The following is a 21,130-nucleotide window of genomic DNA, read 5'->3' on the forward strand; positions in this document are numbered from 1 at the left end:
TTTTTTTAAAGTACAGAACAAGATAGAGTAAACTTCAAAATAGGGAAAATAAACAAAATGCATACTTCAACTGTGATGAATCAGATAGAACAAGTCATATCAAAGTAATGTTTTCACTGTTGAAAACTGAAAGAATATATTTATTTCCTAAGAAATTGGAGCATGCAAAAGAGCCGTCATGCTGACTGAGCATAAACAATAAACATGCTCTTGTAGCTGTACTGTATGTATGGTATTTTTTGTAAAGCATATCAGTTCAAAGCTCAGCTGCTGGTGAATTTAAATTCGATGCAGGAAGTATAGTGCAATGATCACTTTAGAGTCTTCTATAGGTAGATTTTATAAATTGGCACTTTCAGCACAGAGGTTCAAGCAAGTAAAAGTGCGTGTCGTCAATTCGGTCAAGGGGTCAGCATACCCTGTACAATCTTCCATCCATTATGCTAATTCATATCATCTACTTCTCATAGTTACAACAACCAACTTTAAAAATAAAAAAGTATAAGAGTGTAAGAACCCCTCCCCCGGAATGGGCTAGATTCCCCACCTATTAATAATTGGCCAGATAAAGATACACTGAATTTGGCTCATTTCCAGTGCAACTCATTTATCTTTGAGTCCTTTTCTTTATCTGCTTTGAATGTGAATCTAATTAGATTATGGTCACTATTTCCCCAGTGTTCTTCCATCTTCACTTGTCATGCTTCATTAACCAGAACCAGATCTAGCACTGCAGTTTTCTTTTACACATGCAACATACTGATTAAAGAAACCTACATTTCTTTCCCACTATTTGGTCGGCTATATTGACCCAGAAATTGCTGGAGCAACGCATCACATGACGCATGCTGTGAATTGAATTTTTTTCCTCACCCTTCCGGTCGTATTAGTTGATTGTACCTTCCATTTAATTAAGTAAATCTAGAATTAAAAAGATAGTATCTGTAATGGTGTTCATGAAAATACCGGGTTATCGGAAAAACCCATCTGGTTCACTAATGTCCTTCAGAGAAGGAAATCTCCGTCCTTACCTGGTCTGGCCTATATGTGACTCCAGACCCACAGCAATGTGGTTGACTCTTAACTGCCCTTTGAAATGGCCTAGCAAGCCACTCAGTTGTCCCAAACTGCTACAGCAAAGTCAGCACTGTGGGAGTACCTTCACCACGCAGACTGCAGTGGTTCAAGAAGGCAGCTCACCACCACCTTCTCAAGGACAGTTAGGGATGGGCAATAAATGCTGGCCTTACCCATATCCCGTGAATGAATATTTTTTTTAAATCATTAAAAGAATGTTTGGGACTAAATTGTGCTTGCAAAAGCCACTTTGCTTTGATTGTATCTGGTGCGACAAAAATGTTAAATATTAGCTTTTAGTGTAACGTAAAGTAATATAAAAATGTATTTTAAAATTGAAGTTGTGTACTGTATAATACTGTCTTATAATCTTTTCACTTTTAAAGGTGACTGCCAGATGCCTGCTGCAGTTAAACTTACTTTAGTTGCCAACAGCTGTAGTTTAAATGCTGTAGTCTTAACTTGATTTTTTTGGAAGGAAAGTCTGTATAGATCTAAAACATAATGACCTGGATTTTGCGATAAGTGGCAAAGAGACGGCGATTGCCACTGACCTGAAAGAAAGCTGTTCACAAAGATTTAGCTGGCTCTGTGGCATTAATTTCCCCTATTACAACATCAGTTTCATTCTGACATCATCTATAGGGGATCTCTGGCTTCCAGGAACAGTCATCAAGCAGCCAATCTGATTGAAGAATTCTCATAGACAGCAAACCAGGAAGTAAAAAGCACTGAATATTACTCATTTTTTAATAATTTTACAGAAAGAGAAATAAAGATCAGGACATGCACATGGGATAAAAGTAGAAGCTGAAATATAATTTTTTTTAAAATAAGGATTAATTTTATTATTTTAAAAATCTATGGAATTTTTATCATAGAATGGAGGGAATGACACTCCACACTTCTAAAATTAGTTTTTCACAGTCAGAGGATGTTCAACAGTAATTATGACTTGGTATACTGTTATAAACTTAGTTACACCTCATTCATAAAAGCATAACTTAGTCACTGGTTTTTACAGCGAGAATAGGGCATAAAAACTTGAAGATCACTGATTATGTGTTGATTGCATCTGCGAAGACTGCACAGCGCACCCTGTGGAGGAACAGGGTACCCCTGATGATAAATTCCGGATCTGCATTTAACTGCACATGTGCGAACGCCAGAAGTTGCCGTTGGTTTTACAAATTAATGACGATGAACGTTGACAGTTTCGCCATCATTACAACCGCAAATTCTGGGCCATTATAATGGGCCGAGGAGTTAGTCTACACGTTGGCAGCTTGACCAGCGAGAGCTATTTACCTTTGTTTTTGACAGCAGTGTTGCCTCCAGTGAGCATTGGAAAGCCACTTTTTGAAGTGGTTCTTGCCTCCAATGAAGGCATAGACAGACTGCTGTTGGCAACAGGACTATAATATAAACATAGAAACATAGAAAATAGGTGCAGGAGTAGGCCATTCAGCCCTTCGAGCCTGCAGCACCATTCAATAAGATCATGGCTGATCATAAAGGTGGCATGAGTGAGCTGTTACAGCAGCATTTTAATTTTTTTTCTCAGGATGTAGGTGACGACGACAAGGCCACATTTTCCTCCATCCTACTTGCTCTGAGAAGGAGTTGGTTTAACTTCTTTTTAAACCACTGCAGTCCTTGTAGTGACAGCACTCCCAGGATGGTGTTGCCCCCTTTCTAAGAGTCACAACTAATAAAAGAACTTAAACATAAAATATATTTTCAACAGAACAAAAGTAAACTTATAAACTTATAAACTTATAAAGCTAAATGATAATATTATTACCTGTGTCGATAAAGCACTCCAGTCCCTGCAATGCCCATCGGTTATGGAAGGCCTCAAGCATACTCTGCATGCTCCCTCTCCAGGGCCACCCGGGCATCGATAAGATCGCGGAAAAAAGACAGGCAGCCATTGACTCTCCATGAGATGCGTCCATCCTGGTCCACTTTGGCCAGATCCAGGAGAAGATCCTCTGACTTGTCCCCCCCAACCCACCTGCATCGGGTGGCCAAAGATCAGGAGTGTTGGGCTAAAGTGAAGACAAAAATTAAGGAGCAGCTCCTGGAAGATGTGTCAGCATTCTCACAATAACTAGAAATTTTCAAAAACAAGATCCAGATAACATTTGCAGAAGCTGTTCAAGCAAATGCTAAATGCGACACAGTGAACTCATGTGATCACTGTCTCGTTCAAGGAAATCAAATAAGCCCTTTTATATGCGGGAATTTGTAGCTTGCAGCCCAGGAATAGTCAATGAGCATGTAAGTATTTCAGTGGATTTGCTAATTGTGAATGAAGTTCCAGAATTTGTCGCTATGTACCAGACTCCAAAGGAGATTTAGTTTGGTTATTGAAATAATTAGAAAGCATCACATTTTCTGGATCGTTTACTTCTGAGTTTTTAAGTTGTCTGTTACAATCTCACTGTTATAAAGACCCTCAAAATGGGAATATGTGCTCAAAGTGCCTTTCATGATATATTAAACTTCCAGATTCTACTTTGGTCTTTCTCATAATTTTGAAAGGCTTCATTATGCCAGTCTTATCGGTTCAATTAAATATATGGCTGTGTTCAGCAGCCGTAGTTGCTTTGATGTAATGCCTTGGTGAATATGATCGAGAAAATTGGGTTTTCAGCACCTTTAGTGTAGGTATATGAAAAATTAATATCCAACTGAGGGTATAATAATGCACATAGTAAACCTTCCTCATCATTTTCAGTACCACCAGTGATTTAAATAACTTTGCAAAAGTGGCATAATCTAACTTTTTCTAAACAAAAAGATCTTTATGATCAGATTCATAACCTATAGCTTTTGACCAGTCTTAAATAAAATGGGGGCAGAATGCTCCAGTTTTCTAAGGGTATGGAAAAACTGGCAATTCCCACTCTTTTGCAGTCACCTGTTGGCTAAAAGATGGTATCAAGTGGACACACAGCAGGACATATTTCAAATATGACACTAAGTCGAAAGGTCTATAATGAAGACAAAATTCCACAACAAAAGACTTGTTTTCCCCACATATTGACAATTGATCTTAAATGTTTTTAGAAATTCAGATCCAGCAGTGACGGAAAGTCATGACAACTGACAAGTAAGGATAGATTTATGAAATTAATAACTGGAAAATAATGGAGAGTGTACCTGCAATTTCCTGATATACTCTCCTGGCAGGCGAGCTTCTCTGCTGGAGCATGATTTCATAAAATCAACACTTGCTTTTGCTCATATTTTAAATATTATGCGAATAACAGCCCGTAACTGTTGGCCGGCCACTGACTGAGGTCTTTTTGTGCATGAAGCACTTAACTATTATTGAAGAGTAGGAAAGGTAAAACCTGCATCACTCTCATTAAAAGCCATTTATCACTCAAGACCTAATGGTTATCTTTGTTTTCTCACTCAGTCTGAGGGAGCTGGAAGTATTTGGATGTCATGCACTAAGTGCACACTGTTTGAGCTACATGGCGCAGAAGTGTCCAAACCTGCAGGTCCTGAACGTTGGCAGACTCCCGAAGATTACAACTGCTTGTCTGATACAGATGGTGACCTGCTTGAAGAATCTAATTGTTTTGAACTTATCAGGACTGAATGCGGTAAGACTAGAAAAAACTGGTGCATAGACAAGTTGAAAATTGAGAGATCAGGGCCTAGAAATGGCACTATATGGCCTACTAAGCCTCCAATAGGGTGAGTAGGAAGTGTACGCTTAGTAGCAAGCTATAAGTGCGCCGCCTGCCATATTGGTAAAGGCCAAAAAATCGACGTGCATTGCCCATGCCTGAAACCAAGTGCTGGCCCATTGCATATGCAAATTAGAGGCCCAATGCTTGTTTGAGGCCTCCACTGCAAGATTGGATTTGCCTGAGGCAGCTTGCACCAACTGCACTCATGAAAACCTGGCCTACATGCGGTTTGACGGGCAGTCCTTTAAGCAACCGCCATTTAGGCCGCCATTAATAAGATAAGTTTCTTTCTTTAAATGTTTAAAATATACTTGCCTGAATGTGCAGCCACTCCACCTGACCACACATTAAAAAAATGCGGGCCTCTCCCCCCATGGCCACCTATTCTTCCCCAGCCACCAGAGGCTCCCTCCCTACTGGACACCACTCCCTGCTCCTCCGAGACCACTCTCTCTCCGCCGTCCACCCTTCCTGGCCTGACTACCCACTTCTGCCAACTCAATCGCCCAACCTTCCCAATCCGATCACCCACCATTCCGCATTTACCTAAAGGCTGATCTTTAATTACGCTTCATTGGCAGCTGTGCGCAGCTCCCCGACTCCGTGGAAATCAAGCTCAAGGCCCAATATCGGAGTGGCTCAGGCCTCACCATTCCAATGCAGGGACTGAATCCTGTGATGCCCCCCCCGCCCGCGCGGCCGAATTTCTTCTTATTTTAATTTTCCGCTATATATGAAACTGAGTCATATAGGCTAGGAAGATCCTAGATTCAATCACTGGTGAATTTTGACGTGGCTAATTTCACCAGTGCCAGTAATTGCTGTGCTCAGCACTCCTGGGCTAGCAAAAAATTAGCCAGGGTTACTGTTTCAAGAGTAGGCAAGAAAAATTGGAGGGAACCAAAAGGAAATGAAATACTGGAGCAAAAATTAAGCTATCAATTTTTAGAAACTAATCTACTTTGATGTGCCATTCTGAAAAATAAACACATACATTTTCTAACATAGGAACAGTTACTGTACTTTAATAAAAACAATTCATTGTGTGAAATGTATTTGGACATTTCAGCATAATGTATTATGCAAGAAGTTTATTCTATAAAAATGAATTTCCAATTGATGCCACTTATTTTGATTAGAATTCCCTATCGTAGGACCCCGATTGCAAATTTCAGTTACAAGTGGGCAGAGTGGGACCGTGCACCATCCATTTAGTTGAATGGATCAATTAGTGGTCTTTGAAGGGCCCGCTGGAAGTCGCTCACAGAAGCGCCCAGGAGATTTTTCCTTTTTTTGCGGAGCCAGCAGGAGTGCTTCTCCTAAGCCCCAAAAAACTTCAGCCAGGTGCTGGCCCCTTCGCAGACCCCCTTGGATTTCTGCACCCCTCCCCACCCCCCACAAGATCCGACCTGTTGGTTGGCTCAGGCTGGGACCCAGATGATTTCCTGGGCCTCAGTGCTAACTTTGGACAGGAGGTGCGCCCACTCCACCAATTTGTGCACATTTCAGGCGGAAGTTTAATTTCTCCCCTTATATTTCCGAACATATGTGTCTGCGTGATTCCAGTGCACCTGGCACCTGACTGGTTGTCCACAGCTAAAACAGGCTTAACCATCTTGAGTAATACTGTGCCTCCCTCTCCTCAGTTGATTCCTTCAAGGTCATCCTGGGGGGTGGGAATGATCCCTCACATAAATTCTTCACAAGGAGCTACCTCCTCCAAACCTTATTCAGCCCTCCTCCATTTTCACCTTCAACACCAAGGTCCGTATTTTACTTTGGAGAGCAGTGGGGCCTGATAACACCTATCCTATCCATCCACCACTCCCATTCAACCTCATCCTTCTGCAATGTCAGGCCTCTCCCTCATAGTCAGCCTCACCAATTGCACTCCATCCACTGGGTGAACACATGCGATTACACTCTCATAAGTCTGTTCTTTTCCTTCTTGTAAGAGAAGAGAGCACAGAACACCAGGAAGAAGGAGAGAACCAGAGGGGCCCTCCGCAGATCATGTAGCACACAACTGCAGAAGAGGAGGTAAGCCTGGCTGTCAGAGATGGGGAGGCGAACAGCTGCCAGCTACACAATTAAATAACAGCCACCCGCATGTCATACGGCATCAGTCATGTTGACTTGGTTTCAACAGCGAGTGAAATATGATCATTTTCATAATGATGACTTGCAACATTCTTACATTGCCAGGACTAATTCATGTCTTTATCTCCCACAGGGCCTTCACGCGTACAGTAGCAGTCAATGGAAGTCACTGGCGACGAGTCCTCAGAGCAGCTGAGTCCTTCTAAGGGTGCACCATCACAGGACTCAGTCAGACCATGCACCAGCTCAGTGACTCATACTCAGAGGGACCAGTATGATAGGTAGTTGGGTTTTCACCTGGCGACTCACAAGAACAAGAAGTGAGCAAGAACAGATGGTGGAGACAGGGACAATGAGGGAGCATCATTCTCCTCTTCTTCTTTGGCAGTCCCTCGTATAGAGGATGACTGGCTTCCACACCAAAAAGGGATGAGTTCACAGGTGTTTCGATGATGGACCTAATATTCCCAGTCCCGAACTACATGTTGAAGGTTGGAAGATGCCTGTGCGTGGATTTTTTTAACATGTGGTGGCCGTTGCACACCAGCCACCACACAGGCTTGACAGAACTAGGTCTTGGTCCAATGGCAAGGATTAACCAAGACGACTGGAGACCAGCTCTGCTGCACGGACCTAATGCGCACACATATTGCAGTTTCGGCTGGCCCATGCTGCCCCAGGGCCCTCGCCTCTGCTGGGCCCCGAACTCACGACTCTCCTGGGCCCTGATTACGTCGCTCCACGATCACTCGCTGCTCTTTCACCCTGACCCCGCCGCTCCTGCTGTACTTGCCCACGCTCCAATCACTGACCTGGATCTTGGTGACGTCCAATCCAGTCGCCCTCTTCACTGCCCATCGCCCTCTTGCACCAGCTCACGCTGCTCCCTGAAGTGGTATGATGCCACGCTGTTTCCAGGGCTGCTCGCTGCTCACCTTTTATGGCCCTGACCTGCCTCTGGAGCATCCACATCGGAGGGCACAGTCGGCTATTGATTCTGAACTTGACACAGTGTTACCAAGATTTACATGTTCCATGTTCAACTGAGGAAACGATATTATACGACCGTCTTTATTTAACACATTTCAGTCTGCTCTCTCCACTGAACGTTTGTAACATAGCAGAAGAATATTGTCTTGGTTTAGGAGTCTAAAGAACTATTTGAGTTCTCATCACTGCATTCTGTGTGGCTGGAATCTAGGGATACTGGCTCCACAAGTTCCTTAGTCAGCCATTCATTGTCCTCTTTCACAATTTCACGGGAGGCTTCTACACCTGTGCTTGTGCTCATGCAAGCTCTGCTCTGCTGGACACAGATGCTGTATCCCGAGGGCCATCGATGAAGAAGAGAATTATTGAGCAGCAGCAGACAGTGTGCGATGCACTGAAAGACCTTTAAATTAGAATCACCACGATTGAGGAAAGATTGTAGGAGTCCACCTCAAGCATGAGGCGGTGATGTCACAGGCCACGAAGATGATGTCTTCTTCCATGGATAGAGTGGCCAGTGCCATGGACCATTAAACACTCCAGTCAGATGAGTCCATGCACACCTTCAGCACCATCATGCAGACTCTGGAGACCAACATGTCTCCAATAAGTTATGTGAAGAGAAAAAGATTAGTGAAGATAAACGTAGATCCCTTGCAGTCAGAATCAGGTGAATTTATAATGGGGAACAAAGAAATGGCAGACCAGTTGAACAAATACTTTGGTTCTGTCTTCACGAAGGACAACACAAATAACCTTCCGGAAAAAGGGTCTAGTGAGAAGGAGGAACTGAAGGAAATCCTTATTAGTCGGGAAATTGTGTTTGGGAAATTGATGGGATTGAAGGCCGATAAATCCCCAGGGCCTGATAGTCTGCATCCCAGAGTACTTAAGGAAGTGGCCCTAGAAATCGTGGATGCATTGGTGATCATTTTCCAACAGTCTATCGACTCTGGATCAGTTCCTATGGACTGGAGGGTAGCTAATGTAACACCACTTTTTCAGAAAGGAGGGAGAGAGAAAACGGGGAATTATAGACCGGTTAGCCTGACATCAGCAGTGGGGGAAATGTTGGAATCAGTTATTAAAGATGAAATAGCAGCGCATTTGGAAAGCAGTGACAGGATCGGTCCAAGTCAGCATGGATTTATGAAATGAAAATCATGCTTGACAAATCTTTGAGAATTTTTTGAGGATGTAACTAGTAGAGTGGACAAGGGAGAACCTGTGGATGTGGTGTATTTGGACTTTCAAAAGGCTTTTGACAAGGTCCCACACAAGAGATTGGTGTGCAAAATTAAAGCACATGGTGTCATGTATGTAACCTTCATGTAACTGCAACCTTCATGTAACAACACTGCACACTGTATACACCTAAGAAATGCACACAGTGACCACAGGGGGCGAACTTGTAGGAGACACTCCTCACCTGGTCTTCCAGGTATCTAAAGGGAGGTTCCACACAGGGTCATCACTTCTTGGTCCTGTGAATAAAGGTTAGGGTCACAGCGTGACCTTGTCTGCAGAATGTGCCTCATGTGAATTTATAATAGTGTGTAAGGACACAACACATGGTATTGGGGGTAATGTACTGTCGTGGATAGAAAACTGGCTGGCAGACAGGAAGCAGAGAATCGGGATAAACGGGTCCTTTTCAGAATGGCAGGCAGTGACTAGTGGGGTGTCGCAGGGCTCAGTGCTGGGACCCCAGCTATTTACAATATACATCAATGATTTAGATGAAGGAATTGAGTGTAATATCTCCAAGTTTGCAGATGACACTAAACTGGGTGGTGGTGTGAGCTGTGAGGAGGATGCTAAGAGGCTGCAGGGTGACTTTGTCAGGATAGGTGAGTGGGCAAATGCATGGCAGATGCAGTATAATGTGGATAAATGTAAGGTTATCCACTTTGGTGGTAAAAACCGAAGGCAGAATATTATCTGAATGGCGGCAGATAAGGAAAAGGGGAGGTGCAACGAGACCTGGGTGTCATGGTACATCAGTCATTGAAAGTTGGCATGCAGGTATAGCAGGCAGTGAAGAAGGCAAATGGTATGTTGGCCTTCATAGCTAGGGGATTTGAGTATAGGAGCAGGGAGGTCTTATTGCAGTTGTACAGAGCCTTGGTAAGGCCCCACCTGGAATATTGTGTTGCGTTTTGGTCTCCTAATCTGAGGAAGGACGTTCTTGCTATTGAGGGAGTGCAGCGAAGGTTCAGACTGATTCCCGGGATGGTAGGACTGACATATGAGGAGAGACTGGATCGACTGGGCCTGTTTAGAAGGATGAGAGGGGATCTCATAGAATCATATAAAATTGTGACGGGACTGGACAGGTTAGATACAGGAAGAATGTTCCCAAAGTTGTAGAAGCCCAAAACCAGGAGACACAGTCTAATGATAAGGGGTATGTCATTTAGGACTGAGATGAGGAGAAATTTCTTCACTCAGAGAGTTGTTAACCTGTGGAATTCCATATCGCAGAGAGTTGTTGATGCCAGTTCGTTGGATATATTCAAGAGGGAGTTAGATATGGCCCTTACGGGATCAAGGGATATGGAGAGACAGCAGGAAAGGGGTATTGAGGTGAATGATCAGCCATGATCTTATTGAATGGTGGTGCAGGTTCAAAGGGCCGAATGGTCTACTGCTGCACCTATTTTCTATGTTTCTACCTTAGCCTTCGCCTTACAGGGCCACACTGATCTGTACCAAAGTGTTCTGCAGCACACTGTTAGTAGCGAAGTGCTGCTGGGCCACGAGAGGGATGATGGCGAAAGGGGACATGGAAGTGTGGACTCCACTCAAAGTGCTTCCACTCCTCACCCATCATCATCATCCACAGCCCATCTCTCAGTCAATACCCGACATGCTGCCTCATCTCCCAATGGCCGAGTCTGCCCCTGTACAGATGCAAGTGGAGCAGTCTTTGGCGGGGCCCTCACAGACTCCAAAACCCAGAGGTCATCGGCCAAGTGTATCTCAGCCGTCAGAGCAGGGACCTGAGCAGCCGGCCTCTACCTCTGCTGAAGCCACACAGATTGCACCACGTAGGAGTAGCAGAAAAAGGAAGAGTAAGGTTTTGTAGTAGCACAATGGTGTGCACATGGGTGTCTGAGAAAATACTGTTTTGATAAGTTGTTGTACTTTATTTAGCTCTCATAAATGTTATTTTTCTCCACTTTCCCTTCTTGTCCATTCTTGGGTGCTGGGTGGTAACTGGCCTTCTAACTTGTTTGATGATGAATGTAAGGACATGAATTGATGGGGACAAATGGGGGGGATGTACAAGGGGCGGTTGATTGGTTGCAGAACTGCTTTGTGTCAGTGGCATGGCAGGGGGTGGGGGGGGGGGGGGTTAACGGGGTTGAGTGGTTGTTTAATTTTCCGGTGATATGGATGATGGATGTACTGTTGCAACCTAAGTGAGCCTTTCCTTAATAAGGACATCTGTGGGACCCTGGCATCCCAGGCAATAATGTGATCAGTTGGGAGTGCATCGCCCTCATCAACCTCCTCCCCCACCAAATCATCCGAAGAGGATCTGAGCTCTTCGCCTTGGTCTCCCTGCAGATTCAAGCCTCGCTGTTGCGCAGTGTTGTGCAATGCACAGCAAACCACGACTATTCTGGAGACTCTGGATGTTGTGTACTGAAGGGCGCCTCCAGATCCGTCGAGGCACCTGAAGCGTATCTTCAGCATGCCGATGGTCTATTCTATCACACATCTGGTGGTGCGATGGTATTCATTGTCGAGCTGTTGGGCTTCACTGTTGGGGGTTCTGACGTGTGTCGTGAGCCAATTTTGCAGTAGGTATTTCTTGTCGCCGAGCAGCCACCCCTTAAGTCCGCTTCCAAGTTCAAAGAGATCAGGGAGCTTGGACTGCCACAGGACGAAAGCATCATGGCAGCTGCCCGGGAATTTTGTGCACACCTGCATAAACATCTTTTTGTGGTTGCACACCAGCTGCATATTGGTGGAGTGGAAGTCCTTGCGATTGACGAATAATCTCCTGGTTGTTCTGGGGGTGCATGGATTGCCATGTGTGTGCAGTTGATGATGCCCTGCAACTGTGGGAAGCCAGCCAGAGCCGCAAAGCCGAGCACTCGCTCATTCTGACTGGCATCATTACAGGCAATGTTAACATAATTGCCGGCTCTGGCAAGCAAGCCATCAGTGACCTGTATAATGCATTTGTGGGTGGCTGACTGGGAGATCCTGGATATGTATTTGGCAGAATCCTGGAAGGGTCCGGAGGGCTAATATTTTGTGGGTGGTGGTGACTTTGACAACCATTGGTAACGCATGCTCACCAAATCACAGAAGGTCTTCTTGGAGGCTGCAGATGTCTGCCACCACCTGACGTGACATCCTGAACCTCCTGAAACACTGGTGTTCAGACATGTCAAGAAAACTGATCCTCCCTCCCTGTAGACCTTATCTCGTGGGTAATGCCTCCTGCGAGCTGCACCTCTCTGCTGCTCCCCTATCTGCTGGATGCCTCTCTGCTGGTCCCCTATCTGCTGGTCCCTTCTCTCTTGTGTAATTACAAGTCTGTGACCGCAGGCTGTGGGTGCTGTTGCTGCTCATCTTGATCCTCATCTGATGTCCAATCTAAGGCACCATAAGCGGCACCCTTCCTGATGTGATAGAGCAAGCCTTCAAATCGTAGGCAGTAACCTCTCAGCAAAAGTACTGTGAACAAATCCTTTCCCACTAGCAGGTTAGAAAGCAGCTGTGAATACTGAGTATTTATTGCCATATTTCCCTGAGATTGATTCAGTCCCGCCGCTGTGTTCTCACCTTGCTTATACTGGTGAGTTTCAGGAAGCTCGGGAAACCCATGGACCCAACATTAAATTTTAAAGTGCGCGTCAATATTGCTCTAATTGACATTAACATATGTTAATTGGCAACCCGTCTGTCTCGAGGGGGTTGCGCACATGCAGTTTAACGCGCTTTTAACCCAACCCCCACACCCAAACCCACGCGCTTCTGCAGATTAAAATTCAGCCCTCGAGGTTCAGAAGCTTATAGATGTTTCTGTGGATGGAAAATAGAGTGTGGCTGCACATCAGGCACTGCATCCCAGATTCCAATGTGTGCTCATGGTAGGAATGCTCTGCTCCATGAGTGCAAAACTGGAAAATTACCCATTTTGCAGAGAGATTTGTGCTGAAATGATGCTGCACATGACTCTTTTGATTTGATACTAGTTGTCTGTCTAAGAGTACTAAACACTGCTAGCCCACTGATTCTTGGAATGTGTATTTCAAAACTTATTTTGAAGCTGTTTGAAACCCCACATTAAGGTACTCACTACACCCTGGAAACAAAATGAGTGGAAATAAGGGCCTGAATAGGATGCTGTTTTTTTTGTTTTTGTAGGTTCATGATCATGTGGTGCATCACATTGTTAGACAGTGCCCCAAAATGGACCGCCTCATTCTCAGCTCCTGCCCTCAGCTGACGGATGTCAGCCTGTTTGAAATAGGCACCTACTTGCCCACCATAAGGTAAGAAACCAAAGAAAAGTTATTGATAATCAATAGTTATAATTCACTGGGGCTCTGGTGCGTCACACCATAGATGGGCAGAATATGGCTTCACATCCGCGATTTTCCATTTAGCATACTACTCATCTCAGTCATAAGTAGATATCAATGAGAGGAAATGAAGGAAAATCATATATTCACTCACTCTGGACCTCTCTTGATCACATCCTAGAAGACACTATACGAGAACATGGCCGTGAAATTTAGGAGTTTAGAGCCGGCTGTTAAGCCCCGTTTTCATTAAAAAAATGGTGGCCAGATCACTTCTGCCCACTTCCGGCGGGTCATAGAAACATAGAAACATAGAAATTAGGTGCAGGAGCAGGCCATTCGGCCATGCATCAATAAGATCATGGCTGATCATTCAACCTCAGTACCCTTTTTCTGCTTTCTCTCCATACCCCTTGATCCCTTTGGCCGTAAGGGCCATATCTAACTCCCTTTTGAATATATCTAATGAACTGACCTCAACAACTTTCTGCGGTAGAGAATTCCACAGGTTAACCACTCTCTGAGTGAAGAAGTTTCTCCTCATCTTGGTCCTAAATGGCTTACCCCTTATTCTTAGACTGTGACTCCTGGTTCTGGAACTCCCCAGCAACGGGAACAATCTTCCTGCCTCTAACCTGTCCAATCCCGTCAGAATTTTATATGTTTCTATGAGATCCCCTCTCATTCTTCTCAACTCCAGTGGATAAAAGCCCAGTTTATCTAGTCTTTCCTCATATGTCAGTCCTGCCATCCCAGGAATCAATCTGGTGAACCTTCGCTGCACTCCTTCAATAGCAAGAATGTCCTTCCTCAGATTAGGGGACCAAAACGGAACACAATATTCCAGACGTGACCTCACCAAGGCTCTGTACAACTGCCTGCTCCTATACTCAAATCCTCTAGCTATGGCCAACATGCCATTTGTCTTCTTCACCGCCTGCTGTACCTGCATGCCAAACTTCAATGTCTGATGTACCATGGCACCCAGGTCTCGTTGCACCTCTCCTTTTCCTAATCTGTCACCATTCAGATAATATTCTGTTTTCCTGTTTTTGCCACCAAAGTGGATAACCTCACATTTATCCACATTATACTGTACCTGCAATGCATTTTCCCACTCACCTAACCTGTCCAAGTCACCCTGCAGTCTTTAGCATCCTCCTCACAGCTCACACCGCCACCCAGCTTAGTGTCATCTGAAAACTTGGAGATATTACATTCAATTCCTTCATCTAAATCATTGATGTACATTGTAAATAGCTGGGGTCCCAGCACTGAACCCTGCGGCACCCCACTGGTCACTGCCTGCCATTCTGAAAAGGACCCGTTTATTCCCACTCTTTCTTTCTGCCAACTAGTTCTCTATCCACATCAATACATTACCCCCAATACCATGTGCCTTAATTTTGCACACTAATCTCTTGTGTGGGACCTTGTCAAAAGCCTTTTGAAAGTCCACTGGTTCTCCATTATCCACTCTACTAGTTACATCCTCAAAAATTTCTAGAAGATTTGTCAAGCATGATTTCCCTTTCATAAATGGCGGGTGCCATTTTGGGGAGGTTGGTGGCGCTACCGTTGCCAGTGCTCGCTCGACTGGGAAAGGAGCATATACCACAAGTTGTGGGAGGGAAGAAGGGAGTGGAAAAAAACGTAAATTAGGAAAAACTTTGTTGCCATTTTTCTATATGTTTTCTTGTGTAAAAAAGAAAATTTACAACAACCGTTCTTCAATTAGGAAGCTAAACCAAAACAAAACCCAACATCTGCTTCAGTGGCAGTTCCAGTAAGGTTCCTACCTGAAACTTTCACATATCTTTTTGTGCTCTGTTACAACAATGAACTGCTTAACTAGCACAACGTATCTACATGTATCCAACTTCATATGCAGTTATTTAAAAAATATTGGTAATTTTAACAAGCATATGCTTTATGATACCTCAACAATTCCCCTTCAAAAAGCTATAGTTTAGAAATGACTTGCTCATATGAAATTCTTTTGTCCATTTTTTAATATGCATTTAAAATAAACAGGTTAATCAAATAGTGGACAAAGAAATGTTATACAAACATGTAAGAGTTTGTCGGCTAATGTCACCAAATGTAGCTTCTAGATTTATATAAGCGTCACTAGATTTTTGTGTATTCTCATCCTCTTGTTTGTTTTTTCCAACAGATGCCAGAGAACTAAGCATAAATGATCGAGATTAACATTGTTTTCTATTTTTCCAACTAGATTTAAACAAGTTGACTTAATGTAAATAGTTGACTTTATGTAAATAGAATCATAGGCACGAAGTTGCTCCCATTCCACTGCCATACATTTACATGCGTAAATGGGGTTTCTGCTGCACGTCCAGTGAAGAGTGGGAGCAGCTTCAAGGAAATTCTATTTACATAAAGTCAACAAGTTTGAAACTGTGTAACTGACAGCATGACTATGTACACCTACACAATGCCTAAAATGCCGTAAGATAAAGTTATGTACACACAATGCAGGAGCCATGGAAACAAATATGAATACAGTTTAAACATAACAGTAAACAGAAATACACCCTCTAGGGACTTGATCAGAAATCCAATTGATTTGCACACCCTGAATTATTGCTGAATAGAAAAATTGTTGTTTAGATTTTCCTAAAGCAGCATTTATCAAGGCTCTAGCAGAGGTGCAGAGTGTAATTGATAGTGGGCATGGATTGTCTGACATCACGTGCTTGAAGCATGCTGCGACAAATTTTCCAAGGCACTATTTGGAGGGAGAAAATGATGTCCCAACAATATCTCCTTCTTTGCCATTTATTTTGAATTTGCCTCTGTAAAGTACTCTGGGATGTTTTTCTATGTTAAAGGCAATATGTAAATGCAAATTATTGTTGTTGCAGCAAGTACAAACCTAGTTAGAGGAAGCACTTTCTTCCAAATTTGATTCTGTGCAGAATTTTGTAACTTTAGAGGAAGCGTTACCTGCAGCATATACCATGTGCTTAAAACATGGGTGCATCAGGGATCCTGGGGGCTGGGCTGTTCAAAAAAGTTTCTTAAAACAGTATTAATGTTATACATAAAAACAGAAAATGCTGGAAATATTCAGCAGGTGAGGCAGCATCTGTGGAGAGAGAAACAAAGTTAACATTTCAGTCGATGACCTTTCATCAGAACTGGACAAAGTTAGAGATCATCTCAGCATTTTCTGTTTTTATTTCAGATTTCCAGCATATGCTGTATTTTACTTTTGTATTAATGTTGCACAATTGTTAGGGAGAGTGAATGGATAGCTCTTAGAAGAACTAACCTATCCTCTAAGTTATCTAGTGCAATCATGGCTTCTTAGACACCTAAGAATCCTCTTAATAGGAAAGGAGCAGTTCAGCCTGGATGCCTTGGAATCTGTTTGAGGATCCTAGGCTGCCATCACCACCCTCAAGACAAATCTACCATGCACATCGAAAGAGTATATGTAAAGAGCAATGGTTCGAACAGTATCTCCTAAAGAGTGTGGCAAAATCAGGGTTTGTGTGGCCTCACAAGAAATGTAAGCAAAATTGAAGAGTACCTGCACCTTCACCTTGATACCAGCGAGGGTTTTCTTCGTTTGTAGCCATGTACGTGGGACCTAAATTACTTTATTGGCTCCCCAAATAAGCGTGCTACAGGTCAACCTCTCTGGAATTGCTTTTGTGTGCTAGTATTCTATTTAAATTAGGGGAAGGGACTTGTTATGTATGTAACTTTGTAATACTTGCCACCAGAGGGTGCGACAGTTGGAGTCCTAATGGTCACCTGCACACACATGCAGGGCCAGTATAAAAGGTTGGCTGCCATGTTGTTTAGGCACTCTGGAGTTGCAATAAAGAAGACTAAGATCACACCAAGTTTAGCTCACAATACTCAGCTTCGTGGAGTTCTTCTATCATCATCATAGGCAGTCCCTCGGGATCGAGGAAGACTTGCTTCCACTCTTAGCATGAGTTCTTAGGTGGCTGTACAGTCCAATACGAGAACCACAGTTTCTATCACAGGTGGGACAGATAGTCAATTATGGTGGTGCGGCGTTCCGGTCTGTCACTGTTGGGGTTGTCCATGAGGGTCCTGACATTCCAGGTCCCAAACTTCATATTAGAGGAGTGGAAGATGCCTGTGCGTGATTTCTTTTAACGTGGGGTGATCATTGCACGCCGGCTACCACATGGGCTTAGTTGAGTGAGGTCTTGGTCCAGTGGCAAGGGGGTCCAGGACGACTGGAGACCAGGCACTGCTATATGGGCCAGTTCTTCTGTACACAACAATTGGCGACGAGTAACAGAATACGAACCTTCACACAACCATGGCTGCAGTTGGAATATTAGAGAGAGTCATGGAAGGTGATGATTGGGAAGCCTTTGTCGAGCAGCTTGACCAATACTTCGTGGTCAATGAGCTGGAAGGAGACACTAACGCGGCCAAGCGCAGGGTGGTTCTCCTCACCACTTGTGGGCCTAAAATATACGGCCTCATCAAGAATCTGTTCGCACCGACAAAACCAACGGAGAAGAAATATACAGAGTTGTGCACGCTGGTTCGGGACCATCTCAAGCTGAAGGAGAGTATCCTCATGGCCAGATGTCATTTTTACACTCACCATCGCTCCGGGGGCCAGGACATGACGGATTATGTCACCAACCTGAGACGCCTCGCGGGACTATGCGATTTTGGAGCTGCGTTGGGGCAAATGCTGCGGGACTTTTTCGTGCTGGGCATCAGCCACGAGGTCATTCTTCGAAAGCAGCTGGCTGCCAAAACCCTAGACCTGAGCAGGGCCATCGCGATCGCCCAGGCATGCATGGCCACGGACTATAACACCAAATAGATATCTTCTCAATATCGACGCTCACCGGCAAGTACTGTGCATAAAATGTCGTCGCTCGCAGGCCGAACTGCATATGGCAGGGCTTATACGTCTGCGGCTGCAAGACCTGTGATGACTCAGATTCCGCCATCGGGGGTGAATGTGAATCCATTAGCACCATGTTGGCGCTGCGGGGATAAACATTGGGCCCATCAATGTCGATTCAAGAACTACGTGTGCAAAGGCTGCGCAACGATGGGGCATCTCCAGCGAATGTGCACACGTGTTGCGACATACCACGTGGCAGAGGATGATCGATCCGGCGCGGATCACGCAGCACAGGAAACTCAACCCGAGGAAGAAGTGTATGGGGTACATATCTTCACCACCAAGAGCCCTCTTATAATGCTGAAAGTCAAATTAAATGGAGCTCCATATCCATGGAGTTGGACACGGGTGCAAGTCAGTCAATAATGAGCCAAAAGGCTTTCAAGAAACTGTGGGGCAATATAGCACAAAGGCCCAAACTAAGCCCGATTAATGCAAAGCTGCAAACCTACACCAAAGAGCTCATACCAGTCATTGGAAGTGCGGCAGTGAAGGTATCGTATGATAGAGCTGAGCATTACCTATCATTGTGGATTGTTCCAGGCAATGGGCAAACGCTGTTCGGCAGATGCTGGCTAGAAAAGATTAGATGGATTGGAACAACATCAAAGCATTATCTTCAGTGGATGTCGCCTCGTGTGCTTCAGTGCTGAGCACGTTTCCCTTGCTATTCGAACCAGGCATCGGCATTATCTTCAGTGGATGTCGCCTCGTGTGCTTCAGTGCTGAGCACGTTTCCCTTGCTATTCGAACCAGGCATCGGCAACTTCACAGGCGCCAAGGTACAGATCCATCTAGGCCCCGATGCATGGCCCGTCCATCACAAGGCTCGGGCATGATGAGGGAGAAAGTCGAGATCGAACTGGACAGACTCCAATGCGAAAGAATCATATCGCCAGTCGAGTTCTACGAGTGCATCAGTCCAATTGTTCTGGTGTTGAAAAACCATGGCACGGTCAGAATCTGCGGAGACTACAAGGTAACGATTAACCGAGTCTCACTGCAGGACCAGTACCCGCTGCCCAAGGTGGATGACCTGTTCGCAACGTTAGCAGGGGGGAAGTCGTTCACCAAGTTGGACCTAACCTCCGCCCACATGACAGGAGCTGGCTGAATCTTCAAAAAGACTGTCATGCATCAACACACACAAAGGGCTGTTTATATACCACAGGTGCCCTTTCGGGATTCGCTCGGCTGCAGCCATTTTCCAGAGAAACATGGAGAGATTGCTGAAATCTGTTGTGATTCAAGACGACATCCTGATCACTGGTCGTGACACCATCGAACATCTGCACAACCTGGAAGAGGTTCTAAGTCGCATAGACAGAGTGGAACTCAGGCTGAAATGCTCCAAGTGTGTTTTCCTGGCACAAGAAGTTGAATTTTTGGGGAGAAAGATTGCAACAGATGGCATCAGGCCCACGGACTCAAAGACAGAGGCCATCAAGAATGCACCCAGACCACAGAATGTGACGGAGCTGCGTTTGTTCCTGGAACTCTTCAACTATTTCGGTAACTCTCTACCCGGGTTGAGCACGTTGTTAGAGCATTTGCACATGTTGCTACATAAGGGTGACGACTGGATTTGGGGCAAATCGCAAGACACAGCCTTTAAGAAGACCATGAACCTGTTATGTTCAGATAAGTTACTTGTACACTATGACCCATGTAAACATTTAGTGCTAGCTTGTGACGCCTCATTGTATGGGGTCAGCTATGTGTTACAACAAGCCAATGTATCGGACAACCTCCAACCGGTTGCATACGCGTCTAGAAGTCTGTCTAAGGCTGAGAGAGCCTATAGTATGGTCGAGAAAGAGGCGTTAGCATGTGTATATGTTAAGAAAATGCACCAATATCTATTTGGACTTCGGTTTGAGCTTGAAACTGACCACAAGCCGCTCATTTCGCTGTTTTCAGACAGCAAAGGTATAAATACCAATGCTTCGTCCCGCATCGAAAGATGGGCACTAACATTATCCGCTTATGACTATGTTATCTGCCACAGACCAGGCACTGAAAACTGTGCCGATGCTCTCAGCCGGCTACCATTACCCACCACTGGGGTTGAAATGGCGCAACCCGCAGACTTGCTACTGGTCATGGATGCTTTTGAGAGCGAGGGGTCACCCATCACAGCTCGCCAGATCAGGACCTGGACCAGCCAGGATCCTGTGCTATCATTAGTAAAGAGTTGCGTCCTAAATGGAAACTGGTTGGCCTTTCCTGGGGAAATGCAAGATGAAATGTCCATCCAGTCGGATTGTCTCTTATGGGGTAATCGCGTGGTTTTGCCAAAAAAAGGCAGGGAAACATTTATACGTGACCTGCACAGTACCCACCCAGGCATTGTCATGATGAAGGCAATTGCCAGGTCGCATGTTTGGTGGCCTGGCATTGACTACGGACTTCGAGTCATGCATGCATCAGTGCAACACTTTATCGCAGCTGAGCCAAGGGAGGCTTCACTGAGTCTGTGATCATGGCCCTCCAAACCGTGGTCCAGGATCCATGTAGATTTTGCCGGCCCCTTTCTAGGAAAGATGTTTTTAGTAGTTGTGGACACTTAATCCAAATGGATTGAATGCATAATCATGTCACCCAGCGCGTCCATAGCCACCATTGAAACCCTCCGGGCCATATTCGCCACCCATGGCTTGCTCGACATCCTTGTCAGCAACAATGGACCGTGTTTCACCAGCTCGAATTCAACGAGTTTATGATCCGCAATGGCATCAATCATGTCAGGTCTGCTTTGTTTAAGCCCGCGT

The 21,130-nt window shown here is 44.8% G+C and overlaps 1 protein-coding gene across 4 annotated transcripts in view; it reads left to right on the plus strand.

The window, feature by feature from the left end:
- The window catches only part of LOC139265471 (uncharacterized), a 359,824-nt gene that overhangs the window by 305,923 nt on the left and 32,771 nt on the right, over positions 1–21,130 (plus strand). For all 4 annotated transcript variants that reach the window (XM_070882494.1, XM_070882503.1, XM_070882514.1 and 1 more), the window contains 2 exons: positions 4,508–4,697; positions 13,266–13,393. In XM_070882494.1, coding sequence (XP_070738595.1) covers positions 4,508–4,697; positions 13,266–13,393 — 318 coding nt within the window. The remainder of the gene's footprint in view (positions 1–4,507; positions 4,698–13,265; positions 13,394–21,130) is intronic.

The sequence above is a fragment of the Pristiophorus japonicus genome, chromosome 1 (assembly GCF_044704955.1).
Source record: "Pristiophorus japonicus isolate sPriJap1 chromosome 1, sPriJap1.hap1, whole genome shotgun sequence".
Taxonomy (NCBI): domain Eukaryota; kingdom Metazoa; phylum Chordata; class Chondrichthyes; family Pristiophoridae; genus Pristiophorus; species Pristiophorus japonicus.